General features: G+C 41.2%; 1 protein-coding gene across 1 annotated transcript; it reads right to left on the reverse strand.

The window, feature by feature from the left end:
- Positions 1-3,175: 3,175 nt before the first annotated feature.
- Positions 3,176-17,870, reverse strand: HECA (headcase homolog (Drosophila)). Its single transcript, XM_009084950.1, has 4 exons — positions 17,684-17,870; positions 9,233-10,273; positions 6,004-6,158; positions 3,176-3,340 (listed from the first exon to the last, which is right to left on the reverse strand). Exons 1-4 carry the CDS (start codon positions 17,868-17,870, stop codon positions 3,176-3,178), a joined length of 1,548 nt encoding a protein of 515 aa, XP_009083198.1.
- Between the last annotated feature and the right edge of the window lie 5,981 nt (positions 17,871-23,851).

Below are 23,851 nucleotides of genomic sequence, written 5' to 3' on the forward strand. Positions count from 1 at the left end.
TTGTCAAGACAGAAAGCAAAGCAACTGCAGTCCAGTTTAACCTCCAAAGTAGCCATTAGATCCCAAAGAAGTTACATCTTCCCTTCTAGTTATGCGAAGCCCAGCTGAAACTCATGGCTAAAGGCAGGAGCTGACTGACTGATGCATGTTACAGAAAATACTGCATTTTGCAGTAACCCAAGAGCAGCTTTCAGTACCAGCAAGAAGCAGGGAAAGCCTCTACAAATTAGGGACAATTTACCTTGGAGTGAAAGTTCAGAGGAATCTTTCTGTAGCTCAGCTGGTTTTCACTGAGGATCATTATTACAGTGCTATGTGTGCTGCTAGACTACAGTTGAGAGATGCATTTTTCAAGAAAATAGGCATTTCCTCAAGCAGTACGTAAGACTCAACAGTGTAATTAAAAGGAAAAGCTGATGGAGAAATTACCTTTTCTTGGACAGATTTGTACATAACTCCTTGTCATTGGAAAGACTTTGAATATGCTTTCCCCTTACCATTTTCTCAGTCTGCTCCATTCCTGTTTTTGACTTTGACATACTGTACAATCTCTCATACACTTGTGTTTATAAAGCTGGCCAAATTCCCTTTTTGCCACATCTACTCATTCTCGATTGTCACACATACATGTCTAGAGAGGCATCTAAGAACTTAAAGGACAGAATTATAAATTCAACAACTAAAGCAAGTGAACAAGTATCTAGAAGGACTCCAGATTCCCGTTCTCCCCTAACATATGCACTGCATAATGACACCTCCCCTTGCCAGTGCATGAAAAAGTGGGCACACAATGTGTCATGTAGCCTATGTGGGAATTAACACTTCAGACTTGTGGTGTGAGTGACTGGCACTCAAGACCAAATGCAACAGTAAGAGATGCATACTTTAATTTTTCTCATTACAGGAGCTTTGCTTTTGCTGCATTATTTCAGGCCACTGGGACAGTCTAGCCATTGTCTGTCTGATCTGGTTCTCATGGTACTGCCAGGCAACACAACTCTGACCTTGTTAGCCACCCCAACTCAACATACCATCAAAGCTGAAGGGCTCATCCTCCTTGAGGAGTTAATCAAAAATATAATTTGATTGCTCTCCATAACGGAAGTCTGCACTGCATAGCTAATCCAGTTTTATCTGCCAGAAAAATTCTTCCAGCTCAGGTATGCCCAGACCAGCTCAGGCCTGGTCTCACTGCAACTGGGCTTGGTGCAACTTTGTGGTAGCCATGAAAGGACAGTGTTAGAAGCCTCTCAAAGTTTTTCCCATAATTTTCCTTGAAGAAACAGGTTTTCCCAAAACTGTCACAATCAGGAGACAACTGCACAAAACCCCAAGTATGTGCTCCAGACCCAAAAACAAGCCTAGGAGCACAGGAGAGGAGCACCACTGCTGAAGGCTACCACAGCCTGCTAACATCAGACCAGCAGTGGATCCTGTGAGCTGGGTGGCTTCTAAGGACATTACCATTCAAGTCAGCACTAAGTCACCTGTGCCAACATAAGCCCTCTGTGCAGCTTGAGTCTTATTCGAAGAGTAGCTAATGCTAAAAGGAGCTAATTCTGCAGTGAAGACAGCCAGGAAATGAAACTGTAAACTTGTCATTTTTACACACAAAGAAACATGGATATTCAGCTTGAGTTCTACGTGCAAGTTAATTTCTTAACTGAGCAGAAAGCATAACTCTCAGTCCAACGTATGAAAAAACACTTTTTTTGGCTTCTGACTCTTGTTTCCTTTCCCAGGGTGGCAGAGTATCAGGGGTACATTGAGACAATGACTTCAACAGATAAACTCTTTAAAAAGATTCTAATTTGGATAAACAAAAACAGCTTCAGAAGTAACAAAAATAATCCCACCTTGTAAACAGAAACAAAAGCCACACTTCTCAAGTGGACAAACACTCCATAAATACACTATGGAGAAAAGAAAAAAAAAACCAACCAAACCTCCCCTAAATCTCAAGTGGTTTGATAAACCAAGCAGAATGTTAATGACCTATTTTAAAAATTTTATTTAAGGGAGGGAGAAATGGGAATCAAGAAACAACAACTGCAGAGTCTACAGGGCCAAGCCCTCTGATACAAATTCACTGCCTAATGCAGTCTATTACGTACAGCACAGAGGCCTGTAGAAAGTAAATATGCTAAGTTTGCTTCCTTAAAATGTCTCCAAGTTTTCAGATCCTAGACTGAGCACAATTTTGAAAGATGAAGGTGCAGCAAATAATTGTTTTAAAAAGTGATACCATGTTTTGAACTCAGTACCTCTCAGCTCCTTAGAAGTCTGAGGGCCTAGATCCCATTTCATGGTGACACCAGTCTGTAGCAGGCAGTAAAGCCTCAGCCCCAGCAGGCACATACAAACACATCCCCATTCAGCTCAGCCAGTTCCTTCCCTAAAATGTCTGTGAAGAAACACCTTTAAATAAAGCATTTTAAGATCTCCAGCTTGTTTTGGTATGAGCAGGTGACCCAGCTGGGCACATGACAGCCACATTGGAAGCAGCACTATTGCTGTCAGTGAGGGCAACACACACCAAATGCACACGGCAGGAAGACGTTATGCCAAAAAATATTCATTCAAGATTGCATTTTCTAGCTTACATTTACATTCATTTGTCATGATACCTAAGTTTACCCCATCTTGGGAAATCTGAAAGAAAGCCTGCTGAGGGGGACTGGCAGTGTGGGGCCAGTTCCTGCACCCATGGGAACCAATGTGAAAGGCTGAATGAATTAAACAGTAACAGAATGGTTTCTTTCCAAGGATTTCCCATTTCCACCAAGCTGGAGGGACAACAACCCTACACAATTACCCATTTTCCAACTGGATATATTTCTCTTGTCCTGTATGTCTCCCCACACTCTTCCTATAAACTGTATTACAAGTATACAAAAAAATAAACCCAAATAATTTTTAGCTGAACTTTACCCCACACTCGGGATATATTCAAAGGCCATTAAATTGGCTTGCCTCCAACCTTCACAGAGATCTTGTCAGGAGGATTCTGGTTTTAACGACATGTATATATACATATTAATATGTACACAGACAAAGAAGCTGCTCTTTCAGTTAGAAAAGAAATTAAATTTCATCACAGAATGAATCCTATAAAAAGATATGTAATAAAGTTGAAATACCCCATAAAATAGCTATTACTAAAGCAAAGCTTTCGTCAATAAGCCTCCAAAACTTTAAATGAAGAAAATGGCTTCACGAAGTGGTAGTCTAGATTTCCACAGTGAGGACACTGCTGGACGTTACTGTATTCGGAGAAATACTGCATGCCAATCCGTACATCTATTACTGGCTTCCCACAGTGCTTACAGTTCAGTCGAGCCTGTAAAAAAAACAAAGAAACAAACAAAAAATCCCTTTTGAAATAACCAAACTTGCCTCAGCTCCTCACCTCTGGAAAAGAAGATGTGAGAGGCAGCCCCCTGCTCTCGCCGGCAGGAGAAGGGATCAGTCAGGAAACTGGGAGTAATGGGATCTGCTGCTAAGGACAATCCTCACCTGGGCTGGTGATTCACAGGCATACAGCATGCCTTTCACATAAAACACCACCACCAAATTCGGGGGAGCAGGTTACCTCCCACTCTTGACTGATGGGAGGTAGCAAATTTCAAGGTTTATATATGCAAATGATTGTTTTGTGTTGCATAATCTCTGAACCAATTCCTCAATCCCCAGCACAAGAAGTGCACTGTCAATAAATCATTAATGAAGCCCAGAAGCAAAGAGAGCAATTTTACATTTGTGCCATGCAATTCAACCGTTCAGGTTGACGTTTGAACATCATCTGTCTATGAAACGTATCAGAATTTTAATCTGGCTTAACAAATGTATAACTTGAACTACTTTATCATCACAACAAGGTATTGTGTCACTTTAAGTATCCTTTTAAACATTTATAATATGTATCAAGTGATACAAACTAATCATCAGTTCAAACACACAAACTATTCTACAACATACAACTGAGAAAGAATCAACATTCACTGGGTTGATATAAGAAACAAATGAAGGTCAAAGGTGAGGACAGAGCTATTGAAGTTCAGCTGTTACAAAAAAGCCAGTCTTGGCAGAAGAAATCTATCTGATAAACACAGCCCATCTGATGTAGAGAAAACAACAAGGAGCATGAAAGCTGAGCAGGCCATTTGGAATACTCTCTCAAGAGAAGCAGAAGAGATTTGAGACTGTAAAGGAGTTTAAGAGTAAAGGTGGCAAATGAGCAGCAAGGGCCTGAGCTGTACCATAGCTCACCCTCACAGCCCAATACGCTAATGAAAGCTTCAGCTCTTCACTGAAAAGAACAAAAAACTATTGTATTTGGGCCATCTTGATTTAAGGGATTTTTCTGGGATGAGGAGAGGAGAAAATTATTAAAGGACTATCCCTTTGAGACCAGACTCAAACACAAACCAAACCATCAGCTTCACAGCCATCTGCTCTGCTTGAGAAGCAGAAATTCTAAGAAACAATTTACTAGGATGTGAATTTTTATGCATTTCTTAACCAGTGTCATTTTCTCCATTGCCACTGTCCAGCAGATCAGCTAAGTGTTAGTAACCTGACAATGGCTGCAGTTCATTATCCTACATGTAAATTTGTGATGTATCATTTAATATTTTGAAATAAGGTACAAAATTATTCAAAATAATGTCAGCAAGGCAATTTGGAGATAAATTACATACCATATTTAAATGTCATTCCACTGCATGCACAGAATGATCTGTACCAACCATGGTGAAGCAATAATGCCTATTATCTGGCAATCACAGTCACTGCAGCTAACGATTTCAGTCGGTTCTGATACCATGTACTGTCATATTGTCCATTAATCATGTAATTAAGGCTCTTGTATAACTGTACATTCTTGTACATTCAACAGAAGCAATTCAGATTTAAGGTTGCTGACTTTTACGAAGACAGTAATTCAGCATCAGTGTTTTATCTTTAGAAGATTTTTTAAAAAACAGCTACAGTCCCCAGAGACACTAAATTCAGAGGTAATATATGTCTGTAGCGACAAATGTTATTAATTTCGTCTTAACCAGCAGCAGCAGCACCACTTGTCTTTTGAGCAACACGTTTTGATAAATACATGAAATTTAAATTAAACTGGCATTTCACACGTTGAAAAAACAGTATTTTAGATTACAACCACATATTACTATGAAATAATCACACTTTGGGTGCATCTCTGCAAGGCTCCTGTCCTAACCTAGTAACACCACTGTGTCCACAGGCAACAGCCCAGTTTTGAGCATCTAGAGAGGACCACAGAGTCATTCCCAGCCAAATGCTTTTTCATAGCTGTCTACCCCTACCTACACAGCAGAAGTGCTCTATCCACCACATGGACTCACTTGGACAATTCTTTCGAATGCTGACAATCCAGCTGCCTCAGGCACATGTCTACTTTGGAGTAACCCCAGGCCTTGGATCTTCTCCACTCAAGGTATAGATTAGGTAAGCATTCAATGAAAAGTTAAGTTGCTTCAGGTTGTGGTGGATGGAGTACCATCACCAGAGCCAGCCACAATGAAGATTAAGAAGAGCTGGGTAATGTCCAAGCACAAAAACACTTTAGACCTTTCCCTTCACTTGGTGCTTTTTATTGCTATAATTATCTTATGATAAAACACAACTTATGAACTAAAAAACCTGAAAAGATAAAATATCTGCTCAAAATGTGGAATTATATTTGATGCTAGTGGTCAAGCATCAGATTAAATTACAAATGCATTTAAAGGGGCTTTATTTAAAACACAAGCATTAACCACTGACCATTGCAATGACTTATCTAACTATAGGCTGATGTAACCCTTAAGACAAAGGGACAGGGACTCAGTCAGCTTTCTTGTATTGCACTCATAGATAGGGCTGGGAAAAAAGGATGGTAGAAGGAAAGGGAGAAGAGATACACAAACCTCGGCTTTATTTATCATCAGTTGGAATTTCACCTTATGAGTCATATTTACATGTGGTACTAACCTGACAACAGGGAGATGCTGCCAGAATATCGTAGGTATACATAGTTCCCAGCTGATGCCAGCTTCCATCCCATCGGGACTTGCACTTAATGCAGATAATTTTGTGAACCCCTTCTAAGCAGTCTACGCAAACAGCATAGAGGTGCATAAGCCTTCCTGTGGACAGGAAAGACACTGCTTAAGGAGACTAGAACAGAAAATTAAAAGACATTTTTTGCAATGTGTTATCTGACCTTTAGTGATACAAATCACACCTTATTCACATTTTTTTTCCTTTGTAAAGATGAATGATGAAGTTAAAAAATGCTTCTCGATGGGAAACATATAGGGCTTGACTGAAGATATTTTCCATGGATGCAGAACTCAGGAATTAGTCATCACCCTGCCCACTCTGCCTTCCTCCATTTGCTGGTAGATCTTAGCAATGTGTTTTATAAAAGGAATAGCTAAATCTCCAAGAACAGATGCCAGGTTAAGCTATAAGATCAGCAGCAGTGTTTCCAAAACCAGGATTGCGTCCTAGCTTCATCCCCACCTGACAAAAGAAGTGCTGACGCTTATTAGCAAACTTGGTACACATTCATTTAACAATTCACCAGAATCTTCCAGCAAAGATGGAACTAAGGACCTAACATTACTGCAGAAAAAAGCAACAGTCAGAAGAGCAATTTTCATTCATGTATTTTCTTCTGACTGCTCATTAACAGTAAGTATATCTAAAAACATTATATATTACACATTCAGACTTTAATATGCTGTTCAGAACTATGAATATATCGGGCTCTATCATGACCTTAGGCTCTGTAAGGACAATGACTTTCAAAACCTGAGTCATATTTACTTAAATAAAAATCAAGTGGCTCAAACATGTAAATCAAATATTCTCACTACATACACATGACTAAACTCACCAAAGCAAAATTGAGATAAAATTCCACAAAAAAACCCCAAAAAGCCCTACACAAATTACAAAGGTCTGGCATGTAGATATGCCTGATTTGTAGTGACTGAATTGACCTGCAGAACTGGGCTGACACAGAGTACTAACTCTGTAACATACCATACTTTGCACTGCTATACAAGACAAAGCTAAGCAGTAGTGCAGTTACAGATCTACAACAAAACAGGTCTGTGTGCAATAAGTGTTCATTTTGGATTGCAATTTGTCCTCTTTAGCACCAAAGTAATGAACACATCACAAAGTGTAATTTAACAGACACAGATCTTGTACCTCTTCTAGATAAATGGGAACAAAATAGTAATAATTCATTATTAGTCCATATCAGACACTTCCAAAAGTAATAGTTTGGGGTTTAACGTGTTTCGTTTTTTAAGCCAACTATTCTACAAAAATAAGAATTAAAAACAGACTCTTCTTAAAATATATACCAAATAAACTTGCTTGTATGAGCTGGTAAAAATTGAGTTACACCACATTGGCATATTCAGCTCTGGAAAACATGATGGGATGAGACTAAAGTCCAAATATAATAAACTTTGTTCCTAAAGCGAACACTTGAGTTTGGTGATGTTCAAATAATTTCACGCACAGAAGTTGTGATGTGCAGGAAGATACGTAACTTTCCTCATCTGAAGTTCTGCACATTAAAATACTGCATTCCCCCAACGCTTAATTTTCAGGATCTTTCTTATGTAGGAAATGATGCACCTGATATCTTAAACATGCCTGAAATAAAAGAAGTGATTTCCTGTACTGAAAAGAAAAGAACAGCCTGGAAAAGCACCCTACAGATTAATTTAATTTCAAAGAGTATTTCTGATAATAAACCATTTTACCCAGGACAAGGAGGTAAAAAATGCTAACAATTAATTATTCACAGCAACTTGTCTGAGCAATTTTTTCAGATATATATTATCCACTGGTTAAGGAGCAATTAATTTAAAAAATAAAATTTCACAAAGTTTCATTCTTAGTGGCAAATGTTAACAAACAAGGAGGTTCATTATTACTAAACCAGCTATAAGTACTGATAAAAATCACAAGCACATTGTGTGTGACTCCCCATCAAAGCAAATAAGCATTGTTATCTCACGTATATTCTGCTCATCCTGGAACTTTTTCAGCTTGTATATTTGCCTATTGCTTTTTCTCCTTAAAGTACATTAGGCCAGACAGAAACAATAATGTTAGCATGAATACAGTTTAGTGACTTAGTGCACAGTGACTTAAGGAAAGGAAAAAAAGAAAATACAAAGTCTGTTGAGCAAAGGAATGTTACATAACACATATTATGACCATGCATGGGATATAACAAATTTTATTGAAAGGTGAGAAACTTTAATGTTAAAATCACTCTCGTTAATGCCTTACCAACACACTTCTGAACATATAATTCTATGCTGTTGACTGCCAACCTATGAATACTTTCTCTGATTTATTTTAGCTATGCTGGCTGCCAACAGACTGCAGGACAAGCATGTCTTGCCATGTACCACCCTATCACTCAGTCTGGGCCACAGCTTTCAGGAAGAGCTGAAGCTCATGCTAGCCCATATTCATTTCTGAGGAGAAGAGAAACACATTGGTCTCAACTCGTCTCAGAGCTGGGACATGATCAGGATGCAGTTCAAACAGGTGGGAGTTTGAAAGTAAGGATAAAACCCTCACTACACTACTGCTGCTTCCACCCACCATATTAAAAGCTTACTTTTACTGCCTCCAATCTCTCCAAGCCAGTGTTAACATAGGCCAGAATATAGTCTTTTCCATATTAAAAAAAATAATAGTTTGACATCAAACAAAACTGATATTCTCTAGTCTGAAAGCTGATGAGAGGCATGTCACCTCACCAGTGGTACAAATACAACTTTCACCCACGCTGCAGCACACAGCATGCTTAAATTAAAAAGCTTGTTTAAAAGGTTGATGTATATCTTGGAGTAAAGCTCACAACACCAATGATCATGCACACGCTGCAGAACAGACTGGCTGGAAAACCTTCCCATGGTCTACCTAGAAATCTGATGTGAAATCTCTCAGTTGTAAACCCAAACACAAGGCATGAATCTTTCTACACAACATTTGCTTTTTTGTAATTCCTTCTAAGTGTTTCAATCTGATCCATGTGAGTATTTCGGACACGATTTCAAGCTTTACAAACTGCTTAAAAATGCAGAATCGGGATGAAAATCTATGATGGAGGGGACAGGGCACAGAAGGCAATTCCATTGTTTAATGAAACCTAGCATGACTGACAGACAACCTGTACCTTGAAGGTGACAGGGAACATCATATTCAATCTCATCATGTCTCGATGGGCTAAGGAACAGGGTCCCATCCACCAGCGGAAACTGTTCAAACACTGGCAGTGCCCTGTGGCATAGCGCACAGTTTACAACATTTCTGTGGCTGGCACTGAGAGCAGCAAGGATGAACTTTCGAAGGTCCTCCCCTTGGCCCACCTGGGCATCATCTTCCATCCGCACATGGAAAGTATTCAATTTATGCCTGGGGATGTGTGTGAGCAGCTCAGACAGATCAAGCCTTCTCAAAAACTGCACAGGAGCATCAAAGTGTCCTGATCTATGTGCTTGCAAGCCAGCTGCGCCATAATCAAAGTGCGCATTCCTGAACATGCCCCCACCAGCCATGTTCTTCTTATGGGGCTCCAGGTGAATGGCATTCTTCAAAAACTCTCCTAAGTATCGTGAGGAACGAGGGCCACTGAAATGCGTGGGGGCAAGAATAGAGTAGCCAGTGGGTGGGGACTGGCCAGGAGAGACACAAGGTGAACGAACAGCATAGCTGCCACCCATGACACCCTTCTCTTGGGAGTTCTGCCTGTCCATCGAGTGCCTTCGCTGGAGGTCATTACTCAAGCCTTTCTGTGGCTTGTTGGCCGGCCTGCCCTTCTTGGCCTCCTCTGCTGACTCTGCCATTGACCTTCCTGTACTCTTCTCCAACACTGATTTCTTCTTCTTATCATCCTGCATTCGCTTCACCTGGTACCAGTCAGTGTCCTTCTTTAAATGACCCTGCCCACACCGACAGGAGCAAAAGCGAAAAGCCAGGTCATAACCCTTCTTGGTCCACATGTTTTGGCGACACTGCTTTTCGTTCCAGCTCCTGGCTCTGCCAATGCAATTGAACTGGACAAGGATGCTGCTTTCCCACTCGTAGAAACACTGAAGGTGCATCCAAGTACTGTATGGACAATGCTCGTTGTTGCATATAACCTTCTGGTAGTCATCCTTCTCCAGGTCCACCGGCCTTCCAAAGCTACAGATCAGTGGAGTAGCACAAGGGGCTTCTGTGGAAAATGAAACAGATACATTAATTCCTTAATGGCCTGTTTACTGCAATACTTCTTTAAACACGGTGACAAATATGTACACGAGCTCTTACTCATGACCCGTATTACTGAAGGGCCACAAGCACTCGCTCTGGGTCAGTGCAAAAAGCAGCATTTGTCAAAAAGAGTTAGCATGTGAAAGGAGATACAGAAATGCAGGAATAAAGAAACAAAATGACATTACAGTCTGTTTAATACTCAAAGCTAAAGCATCTCAGAAGGACTAGCTCTCCTCAAGCATTTGCAGATACCTTTTGAAGGCCTTAAGAAGCAAGGAGAAAGCTCTGTGAATGTTTCTGCAGGGTTGCTTTGAAGCCTGAGAGGCAACACAGAGAGAACACACGGAGATGTTTGTTTGAAAAACAAGGAGGCAATACAGCCCAGCTTCACAATCACAGGGAGAGGCAAGAATTGATCTTTTCTTTGGGACTGAGCAAGAGACACCACTAGGGAGAGAAGGAGGAAGCAGAGGACTTTGAAAAGCAAGACAAACAGCTTATGTTCCTAGCACAGAAAGGAGGGCCTTCATTACACTGCTTAGGCAAATACATACTGTATCACCATTGCTGATCTCCTGGATAGATACATTTCACAAACCAAACAGTTCTGTAGCACAGACAGGTTAAAAACCCAAATGCCACGTGGTCTTTTATCAGCAAAGTAGCAGCTTTTGCTATATCCTTGCACAAAGAACAGTTTATTTCAATTATCTCTCAGCAACAATATCAGCTTCTACACAAAAAATATTCTGCAAAAAAAATGTTCTGCATTTATGGACCAATGACATTTTCTGGTCCCTCACCAAAGTACCACAGACTATCTATGACTCCCATTGCCAGCTGCTCTGCTGTAGCTGGGACAGAAAAGAACTGGAAGTTTTCTCTTGGAGTTTCTATATGAACATTTTAGATGCTTACTCAAGTATTACAGATATTTCTCCTCTGTAATTCTGTCTTGCTAATTCCTTCACTACACCAGAAGGTGCTGCTCCAACAGGGCTGGCAGGCTGCCTTTTAACCTCTGTATGGATGCATTCAAACACTAATAGGCTGCTTTGGGATCTTCTGTGGTCAAGTGCTGCCTCACCCCATGCAAAATATAGCAAACTGCTCCCGGCAGCTCCCCAGTCTCAGCCAGAGCTCCAGGACTTACAGAAGTGGTACGCAGAGCCTTGTGGAGAGAGACTGCCATGATCCATGGGATTTTTCCTTAGGACTTTAAATTTTTATCTGATAAGCAGGGGGGAAAAAACCACCACTTGGTTGCGTTGTTTTTAAACCTGTTTTCATCACCGCTAGCACAAATAATACAACACAATTTGCAGTGGAATGATAGGTTTTATGCTGCTACATTTACTTTTACTCAAGATTCTCAGTAATAGACACACTACCCATCATCACCTGTTCTACAGCAGCTATACACAAACCACATGCCTTACAACAATGGATCTTTGCCATGCTAGTGGTTTTGTCCCTTCCCAACAAGTTTTTGTAAAAGGCTATAAACAAACAAACGGAATCTTCAAGGTTACCTTCAGTAAATTCAAGATTACTGTAGCTCTTAACACTTACTTACACAGAAGAAACAGGCAAAAATAGCACAATAAAGCTTTCCCCAGCCATTCCCTGGAAGATGTCCCATCCCTCACCTCATTTCTCTGTCTCCGTTTCTAATGCCAGAAATTACACAGTTGCAAGAAGAATTTTCTGCAATACCTTCCCTTCAGGGACTGGCCTATAAACTGCAAGCAAAGCACATTCCCCAAAACCATTCTTTTAAAGCAAAAGAAGCCTATTTAATTTCAAAATATGGACTTGTTCAGTCACTAAAAACAAACTGCCAAGCTGGAGCAAACAGAGATAAGAGGGGCTTTCCCTAGGGACCTGTTGGAAGTTCATTCTATACATGTGACATATATTCTTACTGGCTGTCTCAGATCTCTAAAAAGCCCACAAAGAGCAGACAAGTTCTGAGATGTTTTTTATTGGCTACAAATGACTGATCTTACTACACATTTTTATTGTGTATTATTGAGTATAATGTTGCTGGCCAAGAGCAAAAGTGAATGATAAGTCATCTGCTCCAAAACAAAATCTGTCAGAGTTCTCCCATCCATTCTCCCAGACTCAGATTTAAGTCAAACCACGCCACACCAAGCATCCCTACAAAGTTTTTATTTGCTGTCATTCTTTTATCATATTTAATGTCTGAAAGTATAGTTCACAATTACAGCATCCTTATGCTATTTACCTCAGAGAGGCCAGTTAAACTGAGCCCATGAAAGGCAAATCATCAGAAGTCACATGTGCAGCAAGATACCAGAGGTACCAATATGAACAATTTTCACTTATGCATTTCCTGTATTCATCTATTTTGGTACATACTCCTTCCCACCACTGCAAGGAGGCAGGAAAGAAAGAACATGCCAAAAATCCACTTATGATCTCCCTGTTTTGGAGAGGAAATGTTCTAACAGTTGCAGATATAATTATAGTTGACAGCCGAGAAAGTTACTATACAGACAAAGCCTAGAATTGGATAAAGCCCTTGCACTTGTTCATCCATACTGGCATAGTTAACTGACTAAAAAAGAAAAGTGTTTCCTTGATTAGCCTTTGAACATGTTTTTGGTTATGTGTGCAAAAACACATGATCTCTAGCTCCCTGAAAAGTTTACAGCCTCATCATTATGTCAACAACAACAACAACAACAACAACAACAACAACAACAAAAAAAAGTGACTGAAAAAAAAATAATAAAATCACCACAGCCCATGTTCACAATTATTTCATTATAATCATATACTAGGTGCCTAGAAGCTAATGTAAATCCAACTTTCAACAGATTTCGCCCTCCCCCCTGCCCTTCCTAGGTGGTCAATGGAAGTACTGTGGAATGAGATCATCTCCAGTTTCTCCTTGAAAACTTATAGATGCCAATTACCTGCAGAATTTCCCACACAGCATAACTATAAGCAAGAAAAAGCTTCTAGTTTTGGACAGTGATGTCTTCTTCAGCATTCAAATTAATTAGATGACTACAAAGTATTCAGACATTCCCTCATCTGATCTTCTTTCTGTTTACACAGTGTGAACTGGCCAGTCACATAATCACCATAGCAAAAGCAGGTCTAGGTAGCAACAGAATGAATAAAAGCCTTACTCCACGCAAAAGACTCCACTGAATTGTTAAATGGTGGCACCGAGTTTGCTCTGGAAAATACCATTACTAAGACGAGAAGTTGGTCTCTACTCACCTCTTCTGGGGACTCACCTGACATTTCACTACTGCCACTGCAGCAGCACAGGAAATACTCTAGAAAATTAACAGGTCTCTCTGTCATGTTGCCATGCTCCATAGTGCTGTTTAAGCCATGCTAGTCAAAGCACCTGTTTTCACTGACACAGACGTGCTATTATGAAGTCTGCTGATTTAGAGAAGGCCTTGATTAAACTGCTGCAGTATTTCCACAACAGACTGAAAAGCCCAGCATGGCTACTTAAAAGTGGCCTCAGCAGAAAGTTCTATTGCTTCTGCATTATCCCCATATTTAAGAAAGCAGAAAACTCAACTACCTGAAAAGCATATAGAAACCTCAAGTCAACATTTGGTTCTGCCTAACATTTCAAATTCCAGCAGGTCTATCTGTACAAAACAGACTGTGCAGGACTGAACATCACTTGCAGACTTCTCTCCACTCATGTCTCCTGCCAAGCATAATCATGCCACATGTTCCTGCATAAAGAATAAATGAAAAACAGCAAATGGCAATTTCTGTGCAACTTTCCCAGTTCACAGCAACAGCTATGCCTTAGGAGCAAAAGAGACCACATTCAGGTAAGTATGGGAGTCACATTTTAGCAAATGTGAAGTGCTCTTCCCATCAATAAAGTGCTCTGGGTTATTTAATCACCATTCCATAAATGAGACAGAGCATTTATTACAGAATTTAAAAACTTCAAAAATTCTTGTTCTCAAGCCCTTGTATTTCCCATAATTAGAAATGCATTTTGAGATATTCTTCAGAGTCAGAGCTAGAATCATCGTCCTAATGTTTTATGATAGCAGCTCAAAGACTGCTGTTGAGAGAGATGATAATGGGGAGTAAATAGGAATTCACATGGCCAAAGTGCCCATCCACACCTGCAGTCCCAAGCTGGATTGTTGCCTAAATACAATTTGCTCACAAGGAGCTAACAGCTCAACAGGTTTCCAATTACCAGTTATGAAACTGAACTTCAGGAAAAATGAAAGATTACTTGGCATCAGAGCAGCATCCTTTCTCCCAGCAGCCCCTTCTAAAAGAATGCCTAAATAACAATAAAAGAACTTCTGCTTAACTCTCCATTTCAGGACAGGTTTCACAGCCTAAGAGAACAAGACAAGATATTGTGCAGTTTTGTGTAGCAGAACAGCTTCAACATCGACTGCCAAGCTGCAACTACAAGCGCATGTTGCTTCTTTCAAGGTTATGTTTCCACATATAAAAAATAAGTGTCTTCTCATATTCCTCTGTAGTGATTTGGAACAGTAATTCTGAAAACAGTTGCAAGGAGCAGTACATAAATGTCTTCTAAACTAGAAATACCATACAATATTCCAATCGGACATATATTTGAGCAAAGACAGCTCATTGTTTAAACAACGTTGTGTTTTATGTTTGACAGAGCTACCATAAAATTAATTTTTCCTTCAAAAATGAAAACATGACAGAAGACTGCAAGGAAGCTGGATTGGGTTGTTTGGCTTTTTCTCAGTTTTTCTGTTCAGGTTTAAAAACATCAATACAAGCCAGGAATAGAAACAGACATCTGAGATGAACCTCTTTCAATAAAAAAACTCTCACATGAACTGGTTTCTACCTTTCAATAAAAAAGAAAGGGGGTATATGAAGGCCATCCTTCCTGTTTCACGACCCAAATGGAAGAGGCAAAACAACGGCTGCCTGAGGAACTTCCCTCTGGTGAAGTCAATGGAGGAGAATGTTGTTTACTTCTGTTTACACATCCATCATAAAACCAAAGATGCACCCAGCAAGCTAAATGAAATGATTCCATGGCTTCAGTTTCGTGACTGCTCTCATTTGTTCCAAGTCCTCAATGTGGATGCCTAAAGCAAAATTCGCTCTTCCCCCGCCACGCTCCCACATTATCCATTGTGTTAAGCACCAGAGTTTTTCAGTCAGTGGACAGAAGCAGATAATTATTTCCCGTGCTCGTCAGCATAGGTTTCAGCTCACAGCACAGACTTGCCACTGCTGGTAAAGCTCAAGGGAGGTGTTAAACATGTGAGGCTGGGGGCAGAGGAGAGGGAAGTTCAGCAGCTGCTCAAGGAGGAAGCCCTACTGTCATCTTAAAACAACTGTCAGGCAACAGCAAGTTGTTATGGATCTGGAAAAAATTATTAAACAAAAAGATATAAGGTCTTGGCACCAGATCGGTTGCAAGACACTTACAATGCCTTGCTCTTGGTCCCTCTGTTACTCTAGCATCTCATCATCTATGCCAAGGACACTTTACTTGCCAGCACATTACCTTGCCAGAAAGGTACCTGTGGGACACATACTTTGTAAATCAAGCACTTTAACCTCTACTCTGTTTTCCCACAAGCACTGCTCTCTTCACAACCCTACACAGCTAATTCACTCTGCCAGTCTGACCCAGAGCTGCATCACTCCTGTGGAAGGCTACTTCCTACCAATCATCTGCGTGAATCTTCTGAATTTCCTCTGCCATCAGCACAGCTTCATTTTAATTGAAGTAATACAATATTACTAAACTAACACTAATGCAGCTGTAGAAGATGAACACCAGAACAACAACACAACAGAGAAACAGAAAGCTGTTGTTAATTGGCCAATGCGTTTGCTCTGTTGAACCATGTAATACAAAATGCCAAGCCATGACAAAAAATTATTGCCATACCCATATCTGGTTAAATCAGTGCAAATAATATGACAATAAAGAAACGACTGACCACCTTCCTAAGAGCCTGAATGCAGCAGAAGAAAGCAATGAACGCAAAGAACGTTTCGTAAGTGGATGCAAAAGGCAGGCTTGGACCTTCAGTTCAACAACAACAAATAACAGCTGACAAACAGTAAGAGAAGTCTTTCAAAACAGTTCAGCTCATAGCTTATATTGATAACACTCACTGATGATGACTGATGTCTCTTCAAAACTTCTTAAGCAATCTTTGCTGACTGATCAAGATGAAAGCTTCCAGTCATTCTCCAGGAGATAAGGGAAAAAACAAGACAGCAATATCTGGTAAACCACCTATAACACAGGCTTTCTTCTGAGTCATGAGACTCCTCTCACATCCTTTTAAAGAGAAGCCAAGGCCAGCACTCCACTTCCAGTGAGTAACAGAGCCACTGACTCCAGACAACTCATTGTAATGGCAATCTGGCTGATAGCTTTACAGGTCTAAGCACCTACATATGGACACGGAGGTGCCAATCTGGAGCTCAATCCTACTCCCAAGGACCAAGCTGCAGTCAATATTTATGCTCAGAAGGGACTTAAGAAGAACAAAGCCGTAAGCAGCCCAGCTCCTTCACACGCTCTGCCCCATGTGCAAGATGTCACTAATTCTATTAAGTGAGTAGTCACATGAAGCGATCACCTTCCCCTAGAAAAGATTTCAGGTAATTTGGAGCTGCTAAACCCCGGCTCACCTGGGAATTTATACAATGGCACTCCCGGAAGGCTCAGCAGGTGCTAGAACCATCTCCATGCACTTCACTTATGCTAACTTCATGCTTGGATTCCAAGGGAATCTCTTCACAATAGAAAATAAAGGCTAGAAACCACACAGCAGGAAGATGCCATGGAAATCATGAAGGCTTAACTCATACCTGCCGCATTAACACCTTCTAACTTACAGCACAGTCTGAGCTAATGCCTGTTTATGAAATCAGCAACGAGCATGTGATATAAAGTCAGTTATCTGCAGCTCTCATTCAACCACCCACTCCCAGCTCAGCCATCACTTCAAAGTAAGGCAGAAAGTCAAGAGCAAAACTGTACAAACTAAGGATAGGCACTTATATGTGCACAATAATTTTGTGGTTTGCTTACACAGCCATCTGTGCTCCAAGCTGGACCAACTGCCTACACTGCTGAAAACCATCACGAAAATTCACATGGTCTTGTAAAAGTCACCATAATCTGTATAGTTATCATCTAGCCAACTTAGCCAGCTTCTTTCCATTTAATATGTGTCGTCCAATCACAGAAACAACTCAATTACCAGCTTTGGCTTTTGCTTAGTGTAAACAGACCCTCTCTGCATAGGAGAAATCTTGCCCTGGCTTGTGCTGTAATAGCCAGAATCGAACTGAAAATATCCCCAATTCACCATACCAAAGAGAACCTGTATCAGTACCAGGACAGCTAATGCCAAAGTACTCCTGATACTCCCATGTGAACTCTGAGCTGGTTTATCCAGGTCAGGCAACAATTGGTTCTCCATGCCATAAGCAATCATGCACAAGCCAGGAAGACTCTTCACACTCCTCAGCATCAGGTGGATTTTTCTGGTGACCTCCATCGTGGTGAATGCTGAGATTAGTGACTATCTCAAGACTGGCAGGCCTCAATGTGTTTTAAATATTGGCTGTTGCTTGCTTAGTCTGCACACGAATCATCCTCACAGAAAAGCACTTTCACCATTAAATCCTCTCATTTTAACTTTCCAACAGCTTTTAGCAACTTGAACTGTTACAAAGAACTAACCTTGGTGCCTCAACAGACATTCCAATAAGCAGACTCGGATGTTCCCTTCCTAGCAAGTTTTCAGTGGCAAACTCCAACTCAATCTGGGAATAAAGAGGTAACTGTGGCATGAAGTATATGTGCCAATGCCAAGCACAGATGTAAACACTGCAGGCTGGACTCACCCAGACTGAGAGCCAGCTAGCCATCAGACCCAGTCCAAAAGCACAAGAATGGAAGAGAGAAAGGAAAATAGCTTGAAGTGGTATCAGCACCACTTATACTTTCAGGTCTAGGGATGTTTGTGTCATTGGTCTATCCTTCCCAAGTTTCAATGTGACAGATCATATTTTATTTCCCATGCTAAGGGTTAAAGAAGCTGGTTAGAAATTCAGTGGGAAACATTAGATGCAGTACCCAGCACCTCTGCAAGACAGTAGCCCCTGAGTGCGGAGCTGTCAGTTTCCATAGGCATCTCCCTCACAATGCTCTTCGACATCTGCGCAGTATATAGAGACACTGCTCCCCAAATGGGCATCAGTAGCACAGAAGTGGAGATGGGGAGTGCCATGTATAGAGCAGCCAAGCTCTGACAGAAGCTACCTCCTCTCCCAGCAGGCATTCAAGATAGGAACAATGGCAATATCCCTCTCAAGCCCGGGAAGGAGGACTGATTGACTCTGAGAGACAAAGAGATAAAGGTTGAAGTGAATGCTCTCAAGGTAAATGTCACTAAAGTCTACCAGGAAATGCCAGCGCTCCACTCAAAATCCTGCAAGCTTTCAAAATGGAATTACCCACTCCAGGGACTAGATTACTGCTTCAAGAGGCCTCTTTGAAATTATCTGAATTTCTATCAAAACTGTTTAAAGAAAGCCCATGCCCTACTAATGCTGTTATAATTTAGACACCTTGAAGATCAGCTGTAGTATTTTACCCTGAGCTGGATGCAAGGTTTACCTCTATTTTTCTCTCTCACACACACTGCAGGAAGAAAAGCAGAGAAGGGTGGACGTTTGCCAGTTATGACAGTGCTTTAATATCAAAGGATGTCTCAATATGCAAGGGCGTAAGCGATGCTGAAGAAAACGTACAAATGTCTCCAAGGAGCAGAAATCGTTTTGTCACTACTTGTTAGATCACTGGGAGAAAGATATGGGATGAGTACAGACAAAGTAAAGCAATCGGTTCAAAAACTGTATTTCCTTGTGTGAAACAGAACAAACATTGAGACTAACCCTTACTCATCAAAGCACTACACTTGAGCAATGCCTAATCACATGAACCGAGAATGCTCAGGGCACCGATAATCATTTTGATAGCAAATAACATAGAAAAAAAACCTTAAATGGGTATCTACTTGTCTGCATGAAAGGACAGGATTTATTTTATTCAGCAATACTATAGACACGATTCCATTTGCAAAGATTTGCAGAACATGAACTGCATTTGCTCCGGAAATATGCAACTGCACAGTTTTAAGAATCCTAAAACTAACATGAAAGCCTTTTCGAACCCGATTTGCATTGATAGAGACAACGGAAGTTGCATTCAATTGATTTCTGCAGTTAGAATTATGATGCAAAATTGCTTCTCTTTAGTAAATTAACAGATACTAAATTTTACAGTCACTGCAACAGAACAGAAGCTTAATTTTACAGGTGGTCTCACTGATATCAATGGGACTCCCTCAGGCTAAATGATCAGAAGGTGCCAATACTGCACATCACTAGAGTGCCAAACTGGAACTGGATGTTATACGCAGCAGAGAACATTTGACAGCAAGTATTAATCCAGGCTTATATACTACAATTCATGCTCTAAAAATACATTTATAAATTAAATACCACACTGACAAATTTTCTGGCCCTCTTTAACTATCCCACCTCCAGGATAGAATTATTTTTTTTTTAGTAAATCATAATTGTTGGCCAGTCACAGCCTGCAACACATTAGTCACTGTTGTGCTGACTGATTTTCTTCTTCATATGCTTGTCCTACATTACCATTTATATCTGAAAGTAAATCACTCTTAGTTTGTGAAACCCAGGTGAAGAGTGCTCCAAATCACACAAATGGCCATCAGCTCCACCTGACAACCCACCAACTCACCAGCTCTGACACTTGTGCAGTTTAAGAGCTCACCTATGATGGAGGGGGAAAAGTATACTGTGATTTCAAGACAGCTATGCTGTGGGCTTTTTGTAGTTTAATTTAGCTGTCTATAATGAATCCCATGTTAAAGGTGGAAAGCACAGATAAGGAGATCCAGCCTCACCTTTTCTCTCATCTTCTTACAGCACTAATGCTGGAGAGACCAGAGGGACAACAACCAGAGGATGAAGCAGCAAGATGCCAAGATAGCAACCACCAACCAGAGGAAGAGGACTTGGGTCTACTCAACAATGAAACCAACAATAGAAGTGAGGCAAAGAAAACGGATAAAGAATTTTAGGATCAGAAACAACAGTATGTGGAGACTAGAGCAAGAAGTTTAGAGGATAAAGGGATAAAACAGCGGGAGCTGATGGTGTAAACATGTCCAGCCTCAGCAAGGCAGGAACAGAGAACGAATTTGCTACTCAGAGCCTCAAATTTGAAAGCAAACCCTGTGGATTTTCCATCTTTTGCTGATCAGGGCAAAGTATCCACCAAGTATCACACTTGTTTATGTCTGCAGAGGAAGGCAACCAACTATTGCCATCAGAATGCTGGCGGCAGTAGGCTAAGTGCACAATCCCAGGCAGCTGCTGGTATAATTTTACATGATGACAGCTCAGATTTTCCAATCTGGCTATGAAAAGTAACCCAGAAAATTAGCTGGAAAAGTTCTTTAGGAACATCATTCAACCACTCTGAAGACAGGGAATTTAAGAAATGAAGCTTTCTGTAACTTCGCATCTCAGTTTCCCGGTGCACTGCAATACTGTTAAACTAGTCCACCCACACCCCCTTATCCCATGACCTGCGCCTCATTCAATGCAGAAAATGGGTGCACTTTGGTCAAGAAAGATTAATCTATCATATACAGAACTCCTGCTTGGTCTGATGGAAGAGATAGGAATGGAGGGCACACCTACAGAATGTGAATCCTCCGTGTAGGTATCATCCCAATTCATGCTGAGAAATTACAGTGCAAGATGGAGAAAAGCCATCACATGTGGTCAGCAGCTATGCTCTCTGCCTTCCCCATTACCATACGGGAGTCTAGAACTCTTCGAGCACATTTTGAGCTCTGAACATGCGAATATTAAAACACACCAAAAAGAAGCATAAACAGATGCCCTCTTGAGGCAGGGCAAAAGTCAGCCAACATTTCTCAGTCATAATGCCAAAAACTGACTGACACTTCGAGGGACAACTGTCCAGGGATTGAAGCGAAATTTATCAAAACGTAAAAGGAACAACTTTTCAGCATAAAGGAGTGCTGTAATGGCAGTTCCCTACTGCACGGCACTGCTAGTCAGAGCTGCACAGAGATGCCCAAAGGAAAGTAAAAGCTCTGTTTCATTACGGCATATGGATGGGGGGCAGAAACAATACATGCACCACACAGTGAACTGTGAAGACTTAAAAAACCCCAGTATCAGAATCACTACATCTTTGTGAGTGAAGCAGGGTCCTGATTTGACTGCGTAATTAGACTGTCATACTGACATCATGATGCAAAGCCAAGGTTTGCACAGACATTTTCAATTATTAAATCTGCTGCTTTCATCTCTGCATACTTCTGTCTTGTCACGCTAATGAAAGAAAACAGGTTATGTTATTATGATCATTCACCACTTTTCCAGGGCAAAGATAGAGTAGGAGACCAACAATACCAGACACATGCAAATTACTCTAGAACATCATATGGTGACAATGCAAGAGAGAAGAGCGAGGCCAGGGACCCAGAGGACTGGTGAGCCTGGGCAGCATGAGTCACAGCATACAGCTGCACGGTCCAAAAGCAGCCCAGGGAAGAGCCTCTCTGCACCCAGCACACTTAATCTGCAGCCCAGATAGTCTCCCATGAATAATCGAGACTTGACTGTGTACAGCAGAACTCTATTAACCTCACCACTCACTGCAGCAGGCCACATCCCCCATAAACTGCTTAGTGATCAAGCAACCCTAAAGTACACGGCCTCTTACAAACATCTTGAGTCCAGTAATGGGCTAGCTGCCTCCAAGGCCCTGGCTATACTACAGAGCTTCGTTTCACATTCATCGGTTTTGAAGACTTGAGGGAATGCATTATCATCATCTAATCTTTTCCTTGCACGAGAGAGCCAGATTCACAACTCTGTAGCATGATAGGAGCAGTTTCTCCTTTCAGTCAACCATTGAAAGCTTTGGACTAGTGAGAATACAATTTACAAAACTTACAGCTCGGGATTATCTGACAGGCAGTAGCTGGTATAAAATAAAGCTAGCAACCACATCTACTCCTCCAGCCTTTATGATTATCTGAAATGAAAGATATGACTAGATGCAATGATCCTATCAAGGCAAAGATCAGGTGTACTGACCAGGCACTTAGCGCAAATGTCTAAGCCTGTTGTACCTCTGTTGTGAAGGGTGAAAAAAAAGGGGAAGGGGGAAATTTGGCAAAAGAGCCAAGGATGTTTTTGACCACTTGAGTCATATAGAAGCAAGGAGAGAGAATAAAGGAGCCCCTCAGGTTAGCTCTCAGAAAGGCAGACTCAACTTCTGAGGAAGCTGGGCAGCACAGAGGAAGGATATGTCAGGCACCTGGGACACAGTCTTACAGATGAAGACTGACAACCTGTGCAGCTGGCGAGCTGTACAGCTACCAGTGTGCACTGGCATCACCTTCTGCAGCATCTGCACATGTAACACCACCACATTATCCACAGGCAAAACAACCACACCAGAAATGCACCTCTGCTGCCACGTGCTTGAGCAAAAATATTTCAAAACACTGTTCCTTCCCACCTCAAAAACTAAACAAAAGCCAACGGTGTCATGTACGAGACACCACCTGCAAAGTGGATGTTGCACACATTACATCACCAGACTGAAGTCATGGTAAAAGTGCTCTAGAAATTCTCCAACACCTGCTAGCCTTTTTTTCTCTCGTTCAACTCAAAACAAACCCATAAAGGAAATTCTAAGCATTCTCCATGATTCACTGGAATAAGCAATACTCTTACAAAAGCAGTCTGGCAGACCTTGTGAGCCAAAGTGATTTGTAATTAATTGTTAATATTTCTAAGAAAAAGTTTCCATTGAATAATACACAGGAATCAGACATCTTAAAAACAAACTAAGATTCCTGGAGCCGCCTTTCTGGCTAACAGCAGCCAGACAAAACTACTGCCACAAAGTATAAAGCTAGTTGCAGCTACCCTCCCACTTTTTCTAAAGCATGGAGAGTAGAAAGCTGAAATCCAACCTGGGAGAGGAAAAAAGTCAAGAGTAGAGATCCTGCTCCGCAGTTTGTAAATGTAGCAGCATACCTAAGAGATGGGTTCTTTAGGCTCGGCAAAAAAGTGTAATCAAACCCTCGCCTGCCTTTAGTTTTGTCCCGACATTTCCTTTTGCAGCAAAACAATCATGAATATAGCAATGCAGGTTTCTGCAAGAAAACACCTTACCAAAACTGCTCCCAACCAAAGCTCAACCCACCAACCCAAAGCAGCATAAAATGGTCGATGAGAAGGGAGTACGTTACCCTGACAAACCCAACCGCTGTACCACGGCAAACAAAACCCAAAAGTGGGACTCCATTTTTAATTGCGATGAAATAAAAGTGGCGATTTTTCAAGAGAGCACCGATCGGCCGAGGCGCGGCCGCCGCCGCCGGGGATG

Source organism: Acanthisitta chloris, unplaced genomic scaffold, assembly GCF_000695815.1.
Source record: "Acanthisitta chloris isolate BGI_N310 unplaced genomic scaffold, ASM69581v1 scaffold23141, whole genome shotgun sequence".
Lineage (NCBI taxonomy): Eukaryota > Metazoa > Chordata > Aves > Passeriformes > Acanthisittidae > Acanthisitta > Acanthisitta chloris.

Excerpts from the sequence above, each read along its gene's own strand:
- HECA (XM_009084950.1), bottom strand. The coding sequence starts at position 17,870 with ATGGAGGTCACCAGAAAAATCCACCTGATGCTGAGGAGTGTGAAGAGT. Across the intron at positions 6,159-9,232 it reads TGTTCCCTGTCACCTTCAAG|GAAGGCTTATGCACCTCTAT; the intron begins GTACAGGTTGTC and ends TCCTGTCCACAG. Across the intron at positions 3,341-6,003 it reads CAGCATCTCCCTGTTGTCAG|GCTCGACTGAACTGTAAGCA; the intron begins GTTAGTACCACA and ends TTTTTTTTACAG.